Source organism: Equus asinus, chromosome 19 (genome assembly GCF_041296235.1).
Source record: "Equus asinus isolate D_3611 breed Donkey chromosome 19, EquAss-T2T_v2, whole genome shotgun sequence".
Taxonomy (NCBI): domain Eukaryota; kingdom Metazoa; phylum Chordata; class Mammalia; order Perissodactyla; family Equidae; genus Equus; species Equus asinus.
The window spans coordinates 5,511,380-5,534,538 of record NC_091808.1 but is presented as its reverse complement, the minus strand read 5'-3'; the positions used below and the strand labels follow the sequence as shown (position 1 = coordinate 5,534,538).

Here is a 23,159-nt window from a genome sequence, read left to right as displayed (position 1 = left end):
AACAAGGTCCCTTTAGCGTGAAGCCCTGCCTTACATCAGTTAGCTCACTGAGTCCTGACCCCGTGAGAGAGGCGAAGATGATTTCACTCTCCCGACGGGCAGCTCTCTGCTGATGTCGGTCGAGTGACGGTTCTTGCTCAGTGGAGGAGCCAGGATGTGAAGCCCCATCTCCAGGGTGTTGCCAAGGGCTCCTCCCCGCCCTCCAGTGTGTTGCATCCCTTTCCAGGACAAAGGACTCTCCCTAGAGCCCCACCTGACCACATCTGCCCGACTGGCTCCTCACAGCTTGTCCAGTGAAGTCCAGCATCCCGAGTGTGGAAGGCGAGACCCTCCTGATCCGCCTCCTTCCAGCTTTCACATGGGGACCCTCCTCTCCAGGTGGACGGGTCACTCTTTCTCCACTGTGCCCTGCACTTTCCTGCCTTCACTCAAGTTCTTTTGATCCAGTGGTGGCTCCTGAAGGTCTGTTTAGGGGGAGCTTGGGGAGAGCCATGAGCCTGGGGGGGGGGTGGGTGGGAGGGGTCCTGAAGCTGTGTTTACATGGCCTCTCTAGGTCAGCTGAGCTGTCCATCTCAAAGGGCAGGATAGGGCTGGGTCAGCTGAAGGCAGTGGAGGTGGATGTTGAAATCTGAGTTGAAATCTGACCACCCACCAAGGTTCAGCCTGACTGCCCATTCACATGCCCACCCTCACTGGGTGGGCCCTTCCTGGCCCCCTTTCACCCCCACAGTGGGCTTCGCTCATGGTGCACACAACATCCCCCCTTATCCTGCTATCATCGGCAGGATGTGAACCCTGTTCCAGATGCAGCAATGGGAGAGCGTGCCCTGCCCCCTCTAAGGCTCGCCTGGCAGCACCTTGCACTGGCTCAAACTGGAAAAAATGGAGCCACTGCTCATCCTCAGAGGATGACCATAAAGGGTCCTTGTTCTAAAACAGGGTGTTGAGTAGAAAATTTGAGGTCTAGTAAGGCCAACAGATCAGGAGATGACTGCCATTGAAAAGAGAGTTTATTACTCACCATTCCTGAGAGAAGGGACACGCCACGCCTCAGGGGCCATGTGGGGAAGCACCAGGGTTGGTCAGGAGGTGGAGGAGGGGATGTGGGCAGGAGCTTTACCATGGTTTCCGTGGAAGGAACAGTCGAGGCAGGGTAGACAGGCTTAGGGTTGGCTAGTTTGAATAATTTCAGGGGGGTCTGGGGCAGAGGGGCTGTCCCCAGTGTCCGGCACGTGGCCCTGGGTTGGACTGTCGCCCAGAGTGTGAAAGCCCAACAAAGGAGGTGGCTGGGATGAGCTCTGCATTGATTGGTTGAAAAGCACCGCTGGGGGCGAGTTGTTGACTATCCCCAGGGATTGGCTCACCCTGGGAGGGGCCGGCCCTCCAGCGTCAGCAAGGCCCCAGAGTCAAAGCACCAGAAGAGAGAAAATAGAAGACATGGTTTACATAGTCTTAGACCTTTCGAACATCTCTCTTGTTATGGATGCTCGGCTGAGCTGATGGCAACCTCTGTCAACTTGTGTCTACTCCTGGCATCTGGCTGCCTGGACTATTTGCCGGAGCTGGATCAGCTGGGGTCTGCTGAGGGGGTCAGACAGCAGACTCATGTAGGATCAGAATGTCCGTCTCACCACCCTGCCATCATCCTCTAGGAGCTCTGGATGGTCCTGTGCTGGAAGCACCAGTGGGCTCCTGGGGAGGCGCTCTTGTTATGCAAGCAGGTGCCCTCTCTAAACGTGTACATCTGTCATGTGTTGGGGACGATCTTTCCAGGTGGCCGAGCTCTAGGAGGGGTGGGACGTTTCCCATGAGGCAGAGGGTCTGAGGCTGGGGGGCAGCATGCACGTTGCTAACCCACTGGGGGTGGGAGACAAACCTTGAAAAAAATACTTCTACCTTTTAGTTCAACTTTCGTTGGAAGGTGCTTTCTGATACAAGACTAGGATAGTCACAGTTTCCATCCTCACGAGCAACGTGGAGAGGCAGAAAGGGCTTTTATTACCAGTTCCATCCCGAGGTGAACCTGAAGCTTGGTGAGGTCTGTGCATCCGCCAGGCAGAGTGGGACGTCCCACCCTCGGCGCTCTCCTCGCCACGCAGCCCCCATGGAAAGAAAAGATGAGGACTCGAGCCTTAGTCCAAATGCTCTGGTTTTCAATGCAAAACACCTTCTGGCTCCAAAAGGAGATAATTTTGCAGGGACTTCGGCAATGGGAGCAGGGGTATGAAGTAAAAGCAATTTTTGCCAAACAATTTCCGGATGGCACAGCGGCAGAGATGCTGCAGACAGCGCGGGGTGTGGGCCAACGCAAAGAAGGACTTGTAGAAAGGCTGGTGCATCTGAAAGGAAGGTGGGTGGGACATCAGCCCGTGCACGTGGAACTAACAGACCTTTCTTTCCTAGCAGAAGACCCCATACCACACAGTTGATCCTTTCCAGGCCACCTGGTACCAGACAGGACCCCAATACAGGGAGAAGCACCGTCTGTTCAAAGCCCCCTCCACCAAGAGGGTCTGTACACTTTTCTAAAGAGCAGCTCCTGCTGAGTCTAGGGAAACTCTGTTTTGGGTGATTTCAGAGAATACAGGTCATCTCCTTGAATTCTGCTCTGCCCTGTTCCCTGGGCACAGCCCATATGCTATTCAGTAATGTGCATGGGACTCAAGTCAATGAAACCCGAGGGGAAATCTTCTAGAGGCTTCCAGAAAAAACAAATGTTCTCTCTTTCTCAATCGACAGCCACAGTGGACTCTGTCGTGTACAGCTGTAGGGCCTGCAGCTGCCTGGTGATATCTTAAGCTCTAAGCAGATGAAGGACACACAGGAGCCAGAACCTCTGCCGCCCACCCGTCTCTGGACACTGGTTCCTCGAGCCCTGACATTCCTCAAGCCAGTGGGAGTCAGTCTTCTGCAGCCAACAGCATCCCAGCTCTAATAAAAGGCTTTTGGCTGAGTGATTACTGAGCCTCCAGGAAAAAACCAGAAAAACTCAAACATGCCCCTCATTTCCCCTTCTCTCTCCTTCTTCAGATGGTTTATACTCACCTGGATGTTTGTGCAGAATGCCACCCAGGGGTAGGCAGAGACAGACAACAATTCTGTACTCAAGGGGGGAGGAAGAGCCGCTTCCTTACCTCAAACACTTCTTCAGGAATCGCCTCCTTCCAGGACTCCGACACGTGGAGCTGAGGGTAAGAGTTGAAAAGGACCTCGACGACTTCAGGCGCGGATGCGCAGGTCTTCAGCACCTGGTGGGAGATGGGGAGACTGGGCTGGCAGACTGGGTTTTGGGTCCGTGCGGGGAAAGAATGGGGAGATGTGAGGGTGTGTCTGCATCCCACTTCCACCACTCCCCACGCCTCGGTCACAAAGGGAACAGGAGCAATCACAGTAACAGTACAGCAGGCTTGTTCAAGGACCACAGGGGTTAGTTCACAGATAAGCACGAGGCAGCAAGGGGCCCATCTTATCCTCATGGCAAGTCTGGGCAAGGCACTAAGCGTTCAAATTCCCAGGAGGAATATTTCTGGCTTGGCACGCTCTCTTGGCCTCTGGAGAGCTGCTCAGAGAAAAGGAATGAGGTTCTGCTGGGAGGAAGTTTGGCCAAGGATGGTGTTCCCAATTTCTTACCTCAGTTTTCTAATATGTCAGGAAATTGGGGGAGAAGAATTGCTTGGCCGTTGAATTTCCTCTCAACTTTGCCTTTCCATTTTATTTTCATAGTGCCCACTGGCAAAGGATTCCTATTTCCTTATTTGTCAATTTATAATTCAAGTCCATTGGCTTCATCATAAAGATGGGAACTATTCGCTTTTTAAAAATAAACTTTTTGTTATGGAGAAATTTGAATGTACACAAAAGTAGACAAATGGCACGATAAGGCCCCAGGTACCCACGTTCCACCCATGGCCAGTCCTGCCCCGTCCACACCCCCATCCCCTCCTGCTAATATTATTTTAAAGAAAATTCAATGTATCCTATCATTTCATCTGTAACTATTTCAGTGTGTCTCTTAAAGGAGCCTTTAGAAGAAACATAAACAGTGTTATCATAACAGCTGAGAAATTAACAACAGTTCTAGCATCATCTAATTTATAGTCAGTGCTGAAATTCACAGATTTCTCTTAAACGCCGTTATGCTAGAAAAAATAATTTGTTTGAATAGGAATCCAAATAAGGCCAGCACGGTGAGATTGGTTGAGATGACGTATTTTTAGATCCCTCTTTTTTGTTTCATGTGATTTACTTGTTAAAGAAACCGGGTTATTTGTCCTGTGGAGTTTCCCACTGTTGGGATTTTCCTGACTGTATCCTGGGGGGTTTTTGAACACGCTGCCCTTTCTCTGCTTTCTGTCAATGAGCAGTTGGATTTAGAAGCTTGATCAAATTCAGATTTGATCTGGGGGAGGGGCGGGGCAATGTCACAGTTCTCTGCTTTTAAGATTTACCAAGTGTTGTAAAATTGTTCTTCCTATTTCTTGGTTGAGAAAACTGAGATTAAGCAATTTTTCTAAGATGAGGCACCGAATATCTACAGGAGACCACGGTCGGGGCCAATAGCTAAGCCCAAGCCGAGCATGCTCCCTGGGGCTCCCTGAACACAGAGCCAGACAGAAAAAAGTATTGAAATCACTCAATATGATCACTTCCTTTACAACTTGCCCAACTTCTTTCATACCTAAAACTCCTTTAAAATACAGAAAAGAGAAATAAAAAATTTATAGTTCTTTGTTCAGAGATAACCACTATTAACATTTTGTGTGCACTGTTTTATGCATTTAGACAAAAAATTAATATATATAACAAAAAGGGTTGATGCTGTGCATATTATTTTGAAATGATTTTTGTTCATTCAAAATAGATTGTGAACAATTCGAAAATTATAAATGAGCATTTAACATCATTTTTAGTGGCCATATTTTATTTTATGAATATATCATAATGTATTCAATGAATTAGCTATTTAAGTTGCCTCAATATTTTTTGATATTTTAAACAATGAGCATCCTTGAACATAATTCCATCTCCTTCTGCCTCTGACTACTCTTATTTAGATACTGACACTGAATTCCTGGAAGTAGAATTGCAGGCTCAAAGAGGATGTACATTATAACTTTTAAAACATACTGTCAAATTTTAAATGTGTAAATTGGTACACTTTTTGAAGAATTGAGTATGAGAGTGTCTCTTTCACCCCACCCAAAGCATCTCATTAGTTATTTAAATTTGACAGGTAATATATGCAATATTCGCTTTTGTTTTGGTTGACCATATGTCTTTCTTCTTTAGAGAACTGCTAAATTATGTGTTTTGCTCATTTTTTCTATATTCTGTTCTTTTTTTCATTGATTTGTAAGTACACTATTTATTAAGGTGATTTTTCACATAGACAATCATTTTTGCAAACAGTATTGTCTCCTCAATATTAATATTTATTTTTCTTGTCTTATTACATTGGTTAGAACTTTAAAAATCAATGTTAAATAACAGTGTTCATGGCAGCCATCATCATCTTATTCCTAATTTTAATTGGATTGTCTCTAATGTTACATCAAAAATATAATCTTGGCTATTAGTTTCATCAGATACTCTGTTCTAAGTTAAGAAAATATCTTTCTATTCCTAGGTTACTACAAATTTTAGGATTTAATTTATTTTTTTGCCTTTTTCTAACCAAGTTGACACAAAAAGATTTTCCAATATTGACTCATTTTTGCCTTCATGAAACAGACTCTATTTGGCTATTCTTCTAAATATAATGGCAGATTCAATTTGCTAAGATTTTTGCATCACTTCTAATAACTAAATTTGGTTTATAGTTTTAGTTTTTTGAGCTATTATTGTCAGGTTTTAACATCCCTTTATGTTAACTTAGTAAAACTATCTGAGAAAATGTCTATCTTTTCAATACTCTGGAAGATTTTAAAAAGTAGATAACTATTGAAATTAAGAAGGCAGAACAGATCTTGATTTGACATCATCCAAGCCTGGCCTTTAGCTGCAGGTAACAATTTGATATTTTCAATTTCTTCCACGGTTACTGGCACATTTGGTTTTGACTTCTTCTTGAATCAACTTTGTTAATCTATATTTTCCTGGAAAACAATCTTCATTTTAAAGAAATTTAGCCTTGCATATGTATCAATCAGGGTTCCAATAGGAAACAGACGCACCTTCGATATAGCATTATTGCAGAGGGTTTATTGATACAGGGGCTATTCAGCCAGCTGTAAGTGCAGGGGGACTCCAGGGGACAGTGGGGCTCATAGCAGAGCCATTTCCACTCCTGCACCTGCAGGATGGAGAGTCAGGGGGGCTGTCTTACCAGGAGCAGTGATCCTCGGTGGGGGCCAGCGTGAAGCAGAGAGGGGCCAAGCCAATACATCCTCTGACCTCACTCTCTTTCCTTCCCCTGCTGCTGGGAGACTGCACTGGTGAAACCCAGGAAGGCAGAAGCCTTGTGGATGTGTCCATGCAGGTGAAGAGTAAATCTGGACGGGAGACATTGCCACTGTATCTAGGAATAAGCACCCTTCTCACTTGAAATTCACTGTAATTGTAGTCTCAATTTTTTTTCATGTTTAGTCTTACTGGAATTTTGTCTATTTTAATCATTTTTTTTAAAAAGGAATCAGCTATTGGATTTTGTTGATCAGTTCTCTTTAAAAATATTCTAATCCATTAATCTTTGTCGTAATCCTTATTAATCCCTTTCTCCGGGATTACTAGTCCCAGATGATTAATCTTTGTTTCTCTTTCCAACTCCTTGGATTGACTGCTCAGTTAATTTAGTAACGCTTTTTTCCTGGAGTCACAATAAAAGCCACTTTTAAAATGGCATGGATTTTCCTTTGAATGGAGGTGTGGTCATAGCCATAAGTTTTGAGTCACAGTCTCAAAACTTATTGTCTTTTTCTCTAAAATAGTCTGCAATTAAGTAACTATTGGTGCTTTAGTTATTTAGGTGTGTGCTATGCAATTTTCAAAAGGTTTTTTTAAAAATGAACCTTTTGCTCCTCATTTTCTAGTGTGCTGCAGCAAGGATTCAAACGATGTTGCTTTTGGAGCACTACAAGTTGGATTCTGTTCACAGGATTCAAAGTTCAACGTGTATTTGCACATTTATGACTTGAAGCTTCAATGCATTATTTTTTTGGCCCACTTGATCTGTGAAAGACTGAGAAATACATTAAAAATCGCCTACAATTATTATTTTTCAGTCAGTTTCTCTATTTTAACATAATCATGGGTCCATAATAGTCATCTCTTCCCGATGGACTGTGTCCTTTGTCACTGTCAAATAAATCCTTTCTTCCCTCATCATGCGCATTTCCCTGGAATTCTTCTCTGTTGCTTGCTGATGTCAACACATCATTGGATTTTTAGTTTGTTTTCGCTAGAATTACCTCTGCCCACTCATTATTTTTAACCTTTTGTTTCACTCCATTTTAAAGCATTTGAGAGTCTGTACTGGTAATAGACTAGTTTAAGAAATTTATATTTATTGCTATAAATGATCTATTTGGTCTTACTTCTATCTCATTATGTTCTTTCTGATTTTTTATGCTTGCTTCCTTTGTTGTCTGATTTCTGATACACAGGTTTCTATTTTCTTTGTGTACATCTTTTATATTTTGGAAGTATGCATCTTATTTAAAATCTGACTACTAGTTACCTTCAAAATAAAAAATATTAACCTGCATTTCTTCAAATATCTAAATAGCACCTTTTGCGTTCTAGATGTGCCATCATCTCTTCTCTCACATCTCTCACAACCAATTCTTCTTCCTCCTTAAAAACATCTGGAGTTTGGGTTCCAGATCATGGATTATTACAAGACCATATTTCATGTTAGGAATAATTTTTGGTATCTGCATTTAGTTTTATTGCCTGCCTTACAATTATCGGTCTCTATTTTAATGGGATCATACACTCACCATTTGTCCTTTCAGCCATTCATTCCACAGATATTTATCAAACGCCTTCTAGAAGTCAGGGATTGTGTTATGTCTGCGTGATACAATGGCAAGCTCTGTCTTCACAGAATTTTACCAGTCTCAAATAATACAGTTCCAAATAGTAATAATAGTAGATGGGGGAATCACAAGGTGCTGGCAATGGCACCTAACTCTGACCTGGATTTGCAATGGCGTGGTGAGTTGGTCAGGGGAAGATTTCTGGAGGAAGTGACATTCAAGCTAAGCCTGACTATGGAGTAGGAGTTACAAAAGGTCTGGAGGATTCTGAGGACAAGAGCGTTCTAGGGGGAGAAACATTTACCAAACTTGGGAGGCGGAAAGGAACCGAAAATGCTGGCTGGGGCATGGAGTATGACATGGGGAGTAGCGGGAACACACTGGAAAGACCATGATAAGGAGGCTGGACTTGATCTTGAGGACACAGGGGAGCCTTTGAGGGGTTATGAGTGGAGGAGTGACAGGATAAGATTTCAAGTTTAGAAACACCACAATGGCTGCAATGTTGAGAAGAGGTTGGAGGGGCCACATTGGAGGCAGAGAGCCCAGTTAAGAGGATGTTTCTGCCATCTAGGGGAGAAATGGTGGTGGCCTAGGCTCAGCTGGTGGCAGTCAGGATGGAAAGAGGGGAAAGACTTGGGAGATATTTAGGAGGAACCGTTGAGAGTATCTGCAGATGGAGTTTTCCATTCTTGAGATAGTCTTTCACATCACCTCTTGGTCAACTGGAGTACCTCCATCCCATCTTGCCTTTAGCCTCCACCACTCCACCCAAACAGCCTTTGCCAAGAGCACCAATGATCCGGCTACATGTGGTGCTCAGCGCTCTGCTTCCCCTCCCGCTGTATCAGCCCATCTGACACAGTTAATCGTGTCTTCCACTTTGATACGTTCTTCACTTGGCTTCCATGCTCTTATTTCTTCACCTCCCTTACTGGTTGCTCCTACCTGGAGCTCCTCAGCTGCTTTTTCATCTCTCCATCTTCTCGATGTTGGAACGCATTCAGTCCTCATTCCTCTTCTCTATTTACTTTCCCTTCCTGGTGATCTCGTGCAATGTCCTGGCTTAAAATACCAGCCATATGCCACTGACCCTCAAAAGTATATTTGTAGCTCAGTCACATCTCTCGCTCTCCAACTCCGGGCTTGAATAGCTAACTGCTTACTTGATATCTCCACTTGGCTATATCTCACACTTGACATCAAAAACTGAACACCCGACTCTCCCCCAGAACCTACATTTACTATACCCACAACCTTCCCCATCTCACTTGATGGCAAACCCATCCTGCCAGTCTCTCAGGCTAAAAGCCTTGAGGTCATCTTTGACCCCTCTCTTTCTCTCAGTCTGTCAAGAAATCCTGTTGGCTCTACCTTCAAAATACATCCAGAATCAGGTCATCTCCCTTGTCCACACCACCATCATCCCCCGTGTGGATCATGGCAACAGCCTCCTAACTTGTCTCTCCACTTCTCTTCTCCTTCTCCTAAAGTATTTTCTCAGCATGGAGGCCAGAAAGATCCTTATAAAATGTTTGTCAGCTCATACCACTCCTCCACTCAAACATCTCCAATGGCCAAAGTCATTACAATGTCCTACAAGACCCCACACCATCTGCACCCCACCCCCATCTCTCTAATCTCATCTCCAGTGTCCCACTTGCTCGCTCCACCATCAGCAACACTTATCCCCTTGTTCCACGCACACAGGTGGGGTCCACCCTAGCCCAGGGCCACAGACTGGCTGTTCGTCTGCTGGATTGCTCCTCACCTGGAGATGTACATAGCTGAATCCCTCACCTCTCTCGAGTCTTTACTCAAAAGCCACCCACCCTAACCGCCCTACTTAAAACTGCAACTGCCTTCCACCCCGCCTCATCTCTCTATAGTTCTTATCACTTCACTTACCTATTTATTATGCTTATTGTTTAATGTCTGTCTTGCCCATTAGACTGTAAGCTCAAGGAGGACAGGAATACTTCTTTTCAGATCTGTTCACTCATATATCCTATCACCTAATATGTTGCTGGCACATGGCTGGTGCTCAATAAATATTTGTTGGATAAATAATTGAATAAATAGAAGTAGGTTTTTTCTTTTAAAAAATGCATTAGAAAGGCATGTCTTACGAGCCCTTGGTATCTGAAAGTGTCTTTTGTCATCAAAATGAAAGCTATCTGAGTCTAAAATTCTAGTGTCTAAACTTTTCCTTTAAAGATCTGTAGATGATATTTCACTATCTTATGATAACGTCGCTGTAGAGAAATCTGAGTCCAGCTTGATTTTTATTCCTTTATGAATAACTTGTTTTCTGCTTGGATACTTTGCAGGATTTTTCTGTGCCTTTTTAGAACATTTTTGCTAGAATGTACATAGGAATGTGTCTCCCATCATTGATTCGCAGAGAACATCCATTTGACTTTTCTGAGACTCTTAGTGCGAGTTTTCTTCTGTTATGTCTTTGACTATTATTTCTGATCCATTTGTTCTAGGCTCTTCTTCAGGAACATCAGTTATCTGTGGGCTGGCTCTCTAGTCTGTGTCCTTCATGACCATCACTTTCTCTTTTAGTTTCCTGGCTTTGTTTTTTTCTTTTGCACTTAAGAAGAGCTTTTAACATTAGTCCTTTATAGTGAATGTTATGGCTGATTTCCCAACACTCTGAATGATTAGTTTAATTCAATCATGGTAATTCCATCCCTTTTGCCATTTATTCGTTCGGGGAAGGGCAGGTTTAAGCCAACTGGGGCCATTAAAACACAAGGAAGGGCTTCCTCAGGGCTTCTAGAGAACAGCAACTGGATATGAACAAGGAAAGTGGTTGTCCCAGCTGTTGCTGGAAGCCATCCTGTGACCAAGAGAGGAGCCATTCTGAGGGCAAAGCTGAGGTTGCAAAGCATGTGGTTCCTTGATGACATGAAGACACAGAAACCACCAATCCTGAAGCCTGCATTTCCTCTGCACTTCTTGTTATGTGAGATACGAGGGAGGCTGGAACCAAGTCAGGGGCTGCCCAGTGGGGGCTGTGATGATCAGCAGGAGCTATCTGGGGGTGCGGGAGCCATGGAGAGATGCAGAGAAAGAGGAGGAGAAATACCCTGGCTTCTTTTTCCCTCTGCACTCCCACTTCTTATGGAGTCCCCTTGGCTGAATGCAGCCAGAAGTCAGCTGATATGGGACTGTCAGCTTGAAGGGGCTAGCTGCACCGTCACGCCCCATCAAGACATAGAGCAGGACACAGGGGCAGAAGGGACTGGATCTGAGGGCACACATGCAAACAGCACAAAACCCTCTTTTACATCATCAACTTGATTCATTTTTTATGAATCAGTTCTGCCTTTTACTGCGTTTCATGTATCATCTCATCTAGCTCTGTGCTCTTACTTTCTCAGTATAAATTTATCTTCTCCATCCATCTTTCCATGCCATTCTATTGACTTCTCATCTTAGCCCGTTGTGTTTTATGCACCTAAAGGCTACATCTTCTTGCATTTCACAGAGGATGATGCACACTGCACACGACTTCTCAGATTTTCTGTGGAAATATCTTTTTTTTCTTCTGGTGAGAGCATGGATTTGCTCTATTTTCTGGGGGCTGTCTCACTTTTTATTTTCTGTCCTCCCCCAATGAGTTAGTTCATTTTGCTCTTTATTGCTCTTTGATTAAGGCGAGATCCAGACACGAGGTGTGTCAACATGCAGGGGAAGTCCACGGTCCTTATTCTCCATCCACTGGTGAGACTGCGATGGGCAAAGTGGAAGAAGGCTGATGAGGGCGATGCCCAGTCCCTTGCCTGGTTTGTCCATTCACCTGGTGACCTGCACTTGGCCAGGAAGCCTCTTCCTCTTGCCCTCTTCCCAGTAGAGTTAGCAGGCTGCTAAGCACCCTGGTTCCTCGGTTTCCACCTCCGCACTTGACTGCATCCCCACAAGCATCCCTATTGCCTGGGCAACTTGAAACATCCTTTGTAACGTCTGCCTGATTGCCTGAAAACCGATGGCAGTGAGCAGAGGCATGTCAGTTCTTCCCGACTCAGACATGAGGTCCTCTTGTCGGCACCGTGGCTTTGCTTTCTTTCCCTCCCATCCTCCCTCCATTCCTTCCGTCCTCTTGTCTGTGTCGTCACAGATATTTTAGTATAAAGACGGGAGCGGCTGCCTTTTTTAAATTGGTAATCTTATTAATATTGTAAGAATGATCACGTCTGGTCCCCGCCCTATCCCAAATGTGTTTTTTCCCCAACCATTACCATCACAAAGTCAGGCTTAAGTGGGCTTCAGAGAAGGAGAGAGTCGGAGAGTGAACACAGGAGACCGAGCGGCAGAGTGAGAGCCAGGGGGGCGTGCATCTCCCCACTCCAGCCTGGCCAAACCTCATCCCTCACCACCCCACACTGTGCCCTTGATGTGTCAAAATTTCTTGCCTACATGAGTTGCCACCACCATGCCATTTCCCGGAGCACGGCAGTCTCTGATTCCCACCATCCCCCTTCTGTGTTGGGAGGAAACCACACCGTAAAGATGAGCAGTTCACACTGGACCCCTCCAGATGGAGTCTGGTTACATTTATAGGGTATCCTCGGCGGTTCTTGCCACTTCAGGCCTTCCTCAGCCTAACCTGGACCCCGGAATTGGCCCCTCACTTCTCTCTGCAAAATGTCAAATGGTTCCCAGTGATTGCATGCAACACGGACATCCCCCTGCCCCTGGGGAAGAGCTGCCCCGCCAAACAGAGGCACCTCCTCCTCCTCCTCCGGGCCCTCCTCCCTGGGTTACAGACTGTGACAAAGTCTTATTGCCTGTCTCTGGGAATTCACATCCTGTCTCTCCTCTGTTCCACCTCTCCGGGGCTCCCTGGCCCTCCCCAACCCCTCAGCTCTGTGCCCCCTCACGTTTGCCAGGCAGCTGGCTGCCTTCATTATTTTTACTCCAACCCAGTTTAAAAATCTCCGCCGCCTCCTTGCTGTCTGTGGAGAAGCGGCTGCCACATTAGCCTGACATGCAGATGTCGTTCGAGTCCACGCGCGCGCTCTCTGGCTAATGAGGCGGCAGAAAGAAAATTAACGGGGAAAATCACACAGGCGCTTGGCTTGATATGGAGATGGAGAAATAAGACAAGAGCAAGAGAAACAGGGGCGCTCTTGAAGGTTCTTCTCCCTCCTCCTGCTGGGGCCGGGGCGCACACACCGCTCGGGGGAGCCGGGAAAGGGAGCCCTGGTTTTTGACTACTGGTACCCCCAAATCCTCCCACTAAAACGCCTGTGAAATTGGAGTAAGGTGACGTCACTTTACCTAATTCTGTAATTGGGTAAAAAGAGAACATGAACACTTTAGGTCCATGTTTTTAGCATGGTCAATGCCCAGAAGGTGAGACAAGAAGGAGATTTGTAGATGTTTCTGGAATCTGTCCTCGCCATCAACCTCAGTTTCCCCTTGTTTGAGCTATCTGCATTCCTCACTTGGATTGACACAGCAGTCTGTGGTTTTCCACCAGCCCCTACCCCAGCACGTCTCTACACTTAAGCAGAGAAATCATGCCCAAACCCTCATTTGATTGCCATCTCTTCTGCTTAAGATGATGTAATGGATTCCCATTGTTCTTAAGACAGAAGCTCAAGCCCTTAACAAGGCCCCTGCCTAGCGGTCCCGTCTCAGCTGGCTCCCTCTGCTGTTTCCTCTCCAGCTACTGGGTCATCTTTCCCACTGCACGTGTTGCAGCCTCTTTCAGCCCCAGGACATTTGCCTGTGCTGTTCCTGCTGCCTGGAATGGTCTTTCCTCCCTTCTTCACATAGTTAAGTTCTCAGCCTTCAGATCTGGGCTCATTCAACACACGTTCCGGGGAGCCTCAGGACCCCCCCCCAGCCAGGTCAGACCCCCTATTTGGCACTTTAGGGTGCCGAGGGCCTTGGCGTTGTTGCTCTTCTCGCCATGGCAGCTTCACATGGGTGCGTGCCACTGTCTGACTCAGGGCTGTCTCACTCACGTGACCAGCAGCTCCATGAGGGCCAGAAATGCACGTTTTGCTGTGCATCACTGTAACTAACACCGAGCACAGCAGGTCCCTAGGATTGTTTGTTAAATGAATAAGGGCTTAAGGGATGCCTGTGGGAAGCACGGCCTCCGTGGTTTGGGGGACATGGTGCATCGCTGGTGTTGTCCCTGCCCCTCCCTGACTCACGCACGACTGAGTTTGAATTATTTGTGACTGCCGGCATGCGCATTTCCACTGTTGCTGCTGGCCTCGCCCTGCAGAGCACAGAAGAGCCCTGGGCATAGAAGTCCCCAAGAGAAGGGACAGAGTTGGAGCAGCTAGAGTGTCTTAGCCACACAAGCTGATTGCACATGGAAGGTGCTCCCAGAAGGTCTGGTGGTATCAAGGGCCACATAAAGCTGGCCAGTCAATCTGAGCTGGGCGTCACGGTGACTCCCAGATGAACCCCCGTTGGGGAGGCAGGGGACAGCAGGGGGCTGAGTCCGGGGACGTGGGGTCCTGTCCTGGTGCTGCTCCTTTGCAGCTCTGTGACTTTGGTGGGTCACCTGCCATCAGAGAGGAGCTGGACTTAATGGCCTCCCAGGCCCTTGGGGGCTCCGGCCTTCTGTCCTGGGGTCCAGCCAGAGAGGTGCTCTTCAAAGACGTGGCATGTGAAAGCGGTGCTGCCTTGTAAACAGACAACGCCGGGCTTCACTACAGTTTCATGAATCCATCCTCCAGGCGAGGGGCGGGAGGAGAGAGAAGCCAGCGCAAAGTCGGTTACTCCAGACCAGCATCCAAGCCACAGCGTCAACTAGCGGCAGTTGCCAAACAAGTTTGGATCCACATTCGCGTGTGTTTCTCTGTCCCCCTGCCGGCTCTCCTCCAGGCCGGGCCCCACCTGTCGTGACAACTTCCAGAACTCAAACGTGGCCCCAGCCTGCCCCTGCCGTCGGCCCCCATATCTGACTCCGGTGTTAACTAGCGGTCAGCCGGGCAGAAAGGCCTGGCATTGTCAACATGCTTGCTTCCCAAGCCGTGACACCGCTTTGATCCGCGCGGCAGAGCACTGCGCACGGCTCCGATGGATGCTTCGAGTCCGCCCGCCGCGGGGACGGTGCCTTTGTCTGAGCATGGGGGAAATGTGATTTATGTCATAAGCTCGCTGTGAAACCTTTTGCCTCAGTAATTCCGAGCTCCGTGGGTGTCTCTTTACATCTATTTAAAGCACGGCTGCTGCCCACGGACGGCGTGCTCTGTGACATTCCCCGGCGCCTCTGTGTACGCCTCGCCATGGCGCTGAGGCTTGCCTGCCGAGCATCTTTGTGGCCCGTTTCAGCGCGTCTGCTGCGCGCTCCACGGGGCTGCTGAGCCGAGTCGCGTCTGTCCCTTTGATGTCGCGCGTGGTGATTAGACCCATGCCCTGGTGGAGCACTCGCAGGGGGCCTGGCTGGAGGAAGATGCTGCCGCCGGATGTCCAGACCGGTTGCCCTGGTTGTTCAGGGACAAGACTAGAACATCACAGACGCTTGGACCTGCGCTGAGAGGATTCTCAGACACGCGTTCCCCTCCGCAACCTGCTCCTGGCCAGGAGCGCTGGGGGAGCTGGTGGCTGCGGATCTCACCAGCACTCGTTCACGGGGCGCCCCCTAGAGGTGTGGGGGACCTCCGCGCAAAGAGCTCGGGTCCCCGTTTCCAAAGACTGAACGGCAGGTCACGCGCCCTGGAGTTGCTAGAATCCCTTTCATTCACTCAACAAACACCGACTGTTTGTCAGTGTACTGGCACTGCGTTATGTGCAAGGGAGGCAATGAGGGAATAATGCTTTTTGGTGAATGCCTCAAAGTATTAAGATTTCTCAAGGAAACGCCAATAGCTTCCACAATGGTGTGGAAACGCTGAGAGATTCATGGTCACTTCCAGGAGCTAAGGACTTCTCATGGCCTCTTGGCCCCCGCTATAACATAATGTCCCCCAAACCCAGACCCACCCCCAACTTGCACCCCCACTGACAAAAGCCCCATTCCTGTGTGGCTGACAGTATTGGGGACCCCAGGAGAGGGCCCCTGGAGACCCAGAGGCATCTGAGGTCAAGGTAGGGTAATTCCTACAGCCCTGGAGACAGAGTTTAGGCACTACAAGTCCTGTCCCCAGGGATGACAACTGTGGGGCTGCGCCCAGGACTAGAACACCTGGGCAGAGATGACATCACTCAAATTGAATGACTTCAAGGCTACCAAAGGATTATTACTAGTCTCTATTGAAATATATTGACCTATTTTTCCTTTAAAAGAATTTGCCCCAGATACTTTTCACTGTGGCCCATCACGTAAAGCCTTGTTTCTTTATTCCTTCTTTATGCAGGTTCACACGATGAGAGCTGAAGTGTGCATCCTGGTTTAATGCAAACACGGTGTGAACTGGAGGTGCAGTGGGTGGGCCTTGTTCCCGCTGGAGGAACTAAGCCTGCTGATACTGGGAAACACTAAAATGTAAATGATGAATATAAAAAGCGTTACCAAATATAAAAACGCTGGCGTTTCTTCCCTTCCAAGAGCCCACTGTATTGAAATCACTGTCTTGGTAGAGCGCCACAAGAGAATTACTCAGACGTGGCTTGACAGTTAGCGGAAGAAACTTGCCATAATGTTGCCAGGTGAGGAAACACTCAGGGAGCTGAATGGGTGGATGTCCCACTCTTCAACTATGTTTTTATAGACACAAACTTTACTCTGCAGCGTCTATCGTGCTAAGTTAGCCTTTGAGAGAAATGTGTGAATCCATTTCAGACCGTCTAGAATACTGTCCACCTTGGATGACAGCCTTTCAGCTATTTGTTCAAAACTTATCAGGCCAAAATATGTCTCTCGCATGTGACTGGTGAGTCTAGGTGACGAGGATACTTTTTGAATTAAGCACACCCAATTTTACACTGAATGGAATGAAGTCTTTTGGTTGGGGGGATGGGGGGGACACCGGGCATGACAATCTCTTATCCCAACCAATATTTTGGGAACTTTTCTTTTGGAAACATTTTCCTGAAAAGTCTTTTCTCTGATGAGAAATCTTTATCCTTCACCTTTATTATTTCAGGATGGATCCGCCACGTGGAAAAAGTGACGAGCTGCTCAGGGTGACGTCTGCAGAGGGAGGCTGAGGTCCCAACACAGCCCTGACCCCACAAGGCACTTCTCCTGGGGCTGAAACTCAGGTAGGAGAACTCATGTGCCTGGCACATTCATAGGAGCGTGGTGGGGACCGAATGAGAGAAACGTGCAACCCTGTAAAGCGTTCTCCTTAATCCTATTAATCGGTGAGTGCTCAGTTTGGGTATTTCATTCCCGATCGAATGCCAGATGCCATAAGAGACTGATTATCATTATTCTGAGAATTACACCCAAAGATGAGCTGCCAAAACATTCTCAGTCATGACAGCATCATCAAAATAAAGGCTTGGGGTCCCTACGTAAAAGGATACACTCAGGTACCCTTCTGGACACCCCAACCTCTTAATTTTCTTGTGACTCTAGCTGGAGGCTTCCAGGCCCTTGATCCTCAAAGTGTGGTCCCAAGATCAGCAGCCTGGGCCTCATCGGGGGGCTTGTTAGAACTCAGACTAGCCCCCGCCCCCCCCGCCTCCCCCCCCCGCCGCCCCCAGACTCGCGGAATCAGAAACTGCCTAGTGACAAGCCCCAGGGGGTTCCTGGGGCCCTGGAAGTTTGGGAAGCATTGCATGCCTCCCAGCTGCAGCTCCAAGTTTGACGCCGGGCCACCTCTTACCTTCGGGAAGGCGTCGGGCCACACGGTGGGGGAGCCGTAGTTCAGCAGCGCCTGCACGGTGCGCGGCGCCGCGGCCCGGGGCGCGCAGGCGGCCGTCTGCAGGGCGCGCGCCAGCGGGGAGGCGCCGCCGTAGTCGAGAGCGCCCGCGTCGGCGCCGTGCCGCAGCAGGAGGCTCGCCAGGTCGGGGCGCGCGCGGCCGCAGGCCTGGTGCAGCGGGCTGCGCTCGTCCTCGTCGCGCGGGTCCACCGCCGCGCCCCGGCGGAGCAGCAGCGCGCACAGGCGCAGGCAGCGCGCGTGCTCATCGGGCCGCCGGGCCGCCCCACACGCCGCGCCCAGCGCCGTCTCGCCGCGGCCGTTCCTCGCGTCCACGGGCGCCCCGCGGCCCAGGTAGAGGCGCGCGTGCTCGTCCAGGCCGTGCTGCGCTGCCACGTGCAGCGGCGTGTCCCCGCCCGAGCCTCCTGCGCGCTGCACCGAGGCGCCGTGCTCCAGCAGCGCCTGCGCGCACCTGCGGAGAGGCCAAGCCGGTCACGGAGGGGGCGCAGGAGGCGACCGCCCAACACCCCGCAACCAGCCACCCCCCATCTTCCATGCCCTGGCTGCGTTTAGCCGCTCCAGACACTCCACCGGGCGAGGTGGTTCCCCAAAATAGCAAAGGTGGCCAGAGAGAAAGAAGGTAAGTGCAGATCTCCAGTGTCTAGGTTCCAGGAGTTCAAACTGAGCTGAAATGACTATTATTAAAAACACAAGGTATAACAAGCGTTGGAGAAGATGTGGAGAAAAGGGAACCCTTGTACACTGCTGATGGGAATGCAAATTGGTGCAACCACTATGGTTGTAAACTATGGGAAACGCTATGGAGATGCCTCGAAAAATTAAGAATTGAACTACCACACCATCTAGCTGTTCCACTTCTGGGTATTTATCCAAAGAACAGGAAAACACTAATTCAAAAAGCTATCTGCAGCCCTGTGTAGACTGCAGCGTTATTTACAATAGGCGAGACATGGTGACAACCTAAGTGCCCATCAGTGGATGAATGGGTAAAGATGTGGTACATGCACACAATGGAATACTATTCAGCCAAAAAAAGGGAAAATTGTGCCATTTGCAACAACATGGATGGACCTTGAGGGTATTATGCTAAGCAAAGTAAGTCAGACGGAGAAAGACGCTGTATGATTTCACTCATATGTGGAAGATTAAAAAACGACAACAACAAAAAAACACGTAGATACAGACAACAGATTGGTGGTTACCAGAGGAGGGGGGATGGGCAAAAGGGTAAAGGGGGACATTTGTGTGGTGGTGGATAGAAACTAGACTTTTGGTGAACACCATATAGTGTATACAGAAGTTGACTATAATAATGTACGCCTGAAATCTATATGATGTTATAAACCAATGCGACCTCAATAAAAAAAATGAGATTATGGTGAACACTGGGGATTCAAGGCCCACCAGTTACTAAATGGTGGAAATAGCTAGGAACATGTCCTAAGAATCCACGAGCAGAATTAAAACTTACGAGTAATTTGTAACTGCTTGGAGCTACTTTGGAAGGTAATGTGGTTCAGATGCCAGCGCTCCAAGCACTAGCGACCTGGGCTTTTTGTCACAGGTGGGAGTTGAGGGCCCCTTAGACCGTCAGGCTCTCTCAGTCGGCGTGTACCTCTCCTGTAAACAGCTCAGCTCTGCTGATGGTGTGAGGCAAGGCTTGTCTTGGTCCGGTGGAGGGAATCTAGCCATCTGGCAAGGCACTGACACAGATGAGCACTGGGGGGCCCTGAGACAGGGCTGGAAGCGTGTGTGGAAAACAACTCTCCTTGAGCAGGCTGTGGATTTTAGCTGTATCCAGATTCGCCAGTGGTCTCCTAGGGGTTCCAGGCTCCCTCCCCCGGGACACTGTGGTCTCCACTGTGGTCTTCTGCAGCCTCCAGGTCCACCAACTGGAGGCCCAAGACTGTCCTCTCCGCCAGGCACCAAAGCGTCTCCCAGGAGAGCAGCTTCCTCAGAGCCACGTCCGCACCTGGGAGAACTCCAGACACCTTGACCTAAGCACAGATGGCAGGCTGCCGAGCAGGCAGGCCCACGCTGGACCTTGGGTCTTGGATACTGGTGGGAAACTCAGGCTGCCCCAGCCTGAAAGCGAGCAGACAGTCACACAGACCCTGCTTCATTCTGCCGGCCCTTGTCCTTTGTGGGCACTGCCCAAACACCAGCCTCACTTCAGCCACTCACTCCCAGGTCACCTCCTGGACGCTGCCATCCATGCTCCACCTTTGGAGTCTGATGTTCCAAAATGCCAACTTCGGACCACAGCCTCTGGTCCCTGCAGCTCACCCTTGCCTGTTGGTACCCTACTCATCTCTGATCTATTCAGACTTTGGCCCTTAACCTCTCTCAGGCTTCCTGGCTTCACTTCCTTCCCTGGGCAGCACTCCGGTCACTCTCTTCTCAGCACCCTCAGTTCCCTTGAGTTGAGGGGGCATGGCCATCCCCTTCATCAGATGGCCAGATCTTCGATCTGGAACCCATTCATCATCCACCCTCTCTTCCCCACTTGGCACTGAGCTGGCCGGAGGAAACCATTCATGGAGATCGGTCTCCCATCTCAGCTGGGCCTCAGGGACCTCAGTTCACACTTTCCACTGTTGCGGGCCGGCTCCTCATTCCTTGCCCTTTAGTAGCTTCTTCAAATGTCGATCGCTGTCCTCAAGCTCCCTCCCTTATTTCTGCTCTCCTCCTCCCTCTCAGCAGTCTACTCTTACTTCATTCGAAGAGCGCGGGCTCTCCAGGAACTGCCAGCCTTTCTGCCTTCTGCCAGTGAATCTCTTTCTGCGACAGCTGTTCTCTCCTTCCTCCATGTGTCTCAGGAAGGGAATCCCTCTTGAGCATCTGGCCCCAGATGTGGTCCTCTTCTGCTTCCTTGGGGGTCTTGCTCTGAAAATTACTTGCTCTTTGCCCTTTCCATGTCCTCCTCTACCCCCACCCCGCCCCATCTCAAGTGGTCACTCAGCCCTGTTGACTCCATCTCTTTAATAATCACTTGAACTGCTTCTTCCTTCCGTCCCCACTGTCACTGTCCTTTGTTGAGGCCCAAATCATTTCTTGCCTGACAGTCTCCTAATTTGTCCCCTTTGCCAATCTGACAAGCTCCATGCTACCCAGAAAGAGCCTTTCTGCTGTGAGTCAGAGGATCTGTGTCTGCTGTAAACCCAACGGCTCCTCCCGCCCGCTCCTTTCCCCAGGACACAGGATGCTGCGTGGTCCAGCTCCTGGGGCGCTCAGCAGTTTCAGTTCTGGATGCTCTGTCCTGTGTTTAATCCTCCCTGACCAGGTGTGGTTCTCAGAATGCACCCTGCCATCTCACGACCCCATGGCTTTGTGCCTGCCGTTCCTTCCTGGGATGCCCTGACTTGTATGATGGGGGATACATTCCTATCTTTCCTTCCTCTTCCTCTCAATGCCTTCCCAGTGCCACCAGCAGAGGGTCACAGCTTTGTGTGTGTATACCTCATGCATCTGTGCCTCGCACAGCATTTATCATACCATGTTTCCAGTGTTCGTTGGCATGCTTGACTCCTCTCTTAGACTGCTGGCTCCTTGAATGTAGAGATAGGGGTTTTATATCTCTCTGCTTCTCAGTGCCTATTGCAAGACTAGCCCACGATGGGTATTCCCTAAAAGCACGTTGAACAAACTCATTTTGTTAATGAACATCTTTCAGCTTTCCTTCATGTCGATGCTGTTTTTCCTGTTATTTCCATAACTGGGGCTCTGAACGGAATCCCCCATTGAGGGTTTCCAGGCTGGAAGAAGCTGCTTTGAAATCTGTTTCTATTTCTACCCAGGGATTCTCAGTGCTTTTCGTTCTCTCTCTCTGTTTCTCCAGCCTCCACATCAGCAGGATCTTGAGAAGTGGTCTGTCTTGGGTGAAGGATCTTTGCAAACAAGTACAATTTGATGTGAAATGTCCTTTGGGACAATAACCAGCTACGAGAGGATGCAAATTTTACAATCAGAGTGCTTCAGATTCGCTTCCTCCACGCCTCTCTGGGAGGAATTTCGAACAGTGCAGCAGGAGGTTAGAATCAAGGGTTCCGTCTCATTTTGCCACTGAGCCTGTGCATACTTGCAAACAATTACCAAAGATTTTCTTCTATTTAGTTTTTCTGAAAGCAGCCCAGCCTCTCCAAAGAAGTCCACCAGGAAATAAAATTGGGCCTCTTTTCCACGTCCACAATCTAACTGGCTGATGGCCAGCTTGCTATTTATGACAAGGATACTTTTCAGAAGAATGAGGACACTGGCCCACCCTCTGGAGGGCTGCAGAGGCCCTTTCCTTTTTAATGAGGAGCTTCTAATTGGCTAAACCTTGGCACTTTCTTAGAGCAGGTAATGATGTAAGTTGCAGACCACAGGCATGAGAAAAAACAACACAACAAATGGACTGGGGCACAGCTCTGCTGGTCCACACTGGGCAGTCATTAAAAATGAAGGTGTGGGAGCCTGTGTAATGACATGGAAAGCTTTTTGTAATGGTTCTGTGAAAAGCTCAGGTTACAAAACAGCACAGAACATTCCAATTTTTTAAAAAGGCACGTATGGATATGCATAGAAAGAAAGCCTAGAAATATATAGGCCAATGTGTGTTTACCTCCAGATGTTGGGGTGATGGGTGCCTTCATTTCCTTTTTGGCTGCCTGTATTTTCCAAATTTCCATAATGAATCAGAGTTACAGTTTGAAAGAGGAGCAACAACAGAGGTTATTAATAACAAAACCATCCCCCACTAGCCGCAGCAAGAGCTCATGGATTCTAAGAATGTCAGCTTAGCTTTCCAGGTTTCCAGAATGCTCTGGAATTTTCCATTGATCTGTCCAAGCATGAACAGCAATTTTGGAAAGTATGTATGGCAGTGCCTATGAGAAGGTGAGTCTAGAGGAGAGGGCTGGAGTGGGTGGGAGGTATTCAGTGATAAGCAGAGAAGAGATATCAGTCTTGGGGACCTCCAAGATCTGACCTTGGATGTGTCACTGTCCCCAGTCAAACAAAAGATGGCCTGGCGGGGAGAGCACCACCAAACCTTTGCAGGACTGTGCGGATAACCCAGCTTTGGCTGAGCCCTTCCTCCAAGGGGAGATTTTGCGAGCAGGTTTCCTGCTCTCCTGATAGACAGGCCAAAGTCAGGAAGGCCTGGGGGCAGCGTAGAGCCGTCACTGTCAGGGACCAAGGGTAGACTGCCATCTGAGGATGTCAGGACGATTTGTCTCTATCTTACAGGGATTAAGGAGACATTGTGTTGTCTGAACAGCCTTTTGGATGAAGTAGCTTGGGCAGACACTAACCCCCTGATCCCTCATTCCCATCTTTGATAATGACTGTGGTGACAGCATGTTACAGGGCCCGAGGTTGACAGTACACAGAAAAA

General features: G+C 48.6%; 1 protein-coding gene across 2 annotated transcripts in view; it reads right to left on the bottom strand.

Moving 5' to 3' along the window:
- Window positions 1-999: 999 nt before the first annotated feature.
- ASB18 (ankyrin repeat and SOCS box containing 18) overlaps window positions 1,000-23,159 on the bottom strand; it is a 59,957-nt gene continuing 37,797 nt past the window's right edge. For both annotated transcript variants that reach the window (XM_044751494.2, XM_070489335.1), the window contains 3 exons: window positions 17,729-18,233; window positions 3,135-3,248; window positions 1,000-2,339 (listed from right to left, as the gene is read on the bottom strand). In XM_044751494.2, the coding sequence (XP_044607429.2) occupies window positions 2,154-2,339; window positions 3,135-3,248; window positions 17,729-18,233 (805 nt within the window). In that variant the 3' untranslated portion in view covers window positions 1,000-2,153. The remainder of the gene's footprint in view (window positions 2,340-3,134; window positions 3,249-17,728; window positions 18,234-23,159) is intronic.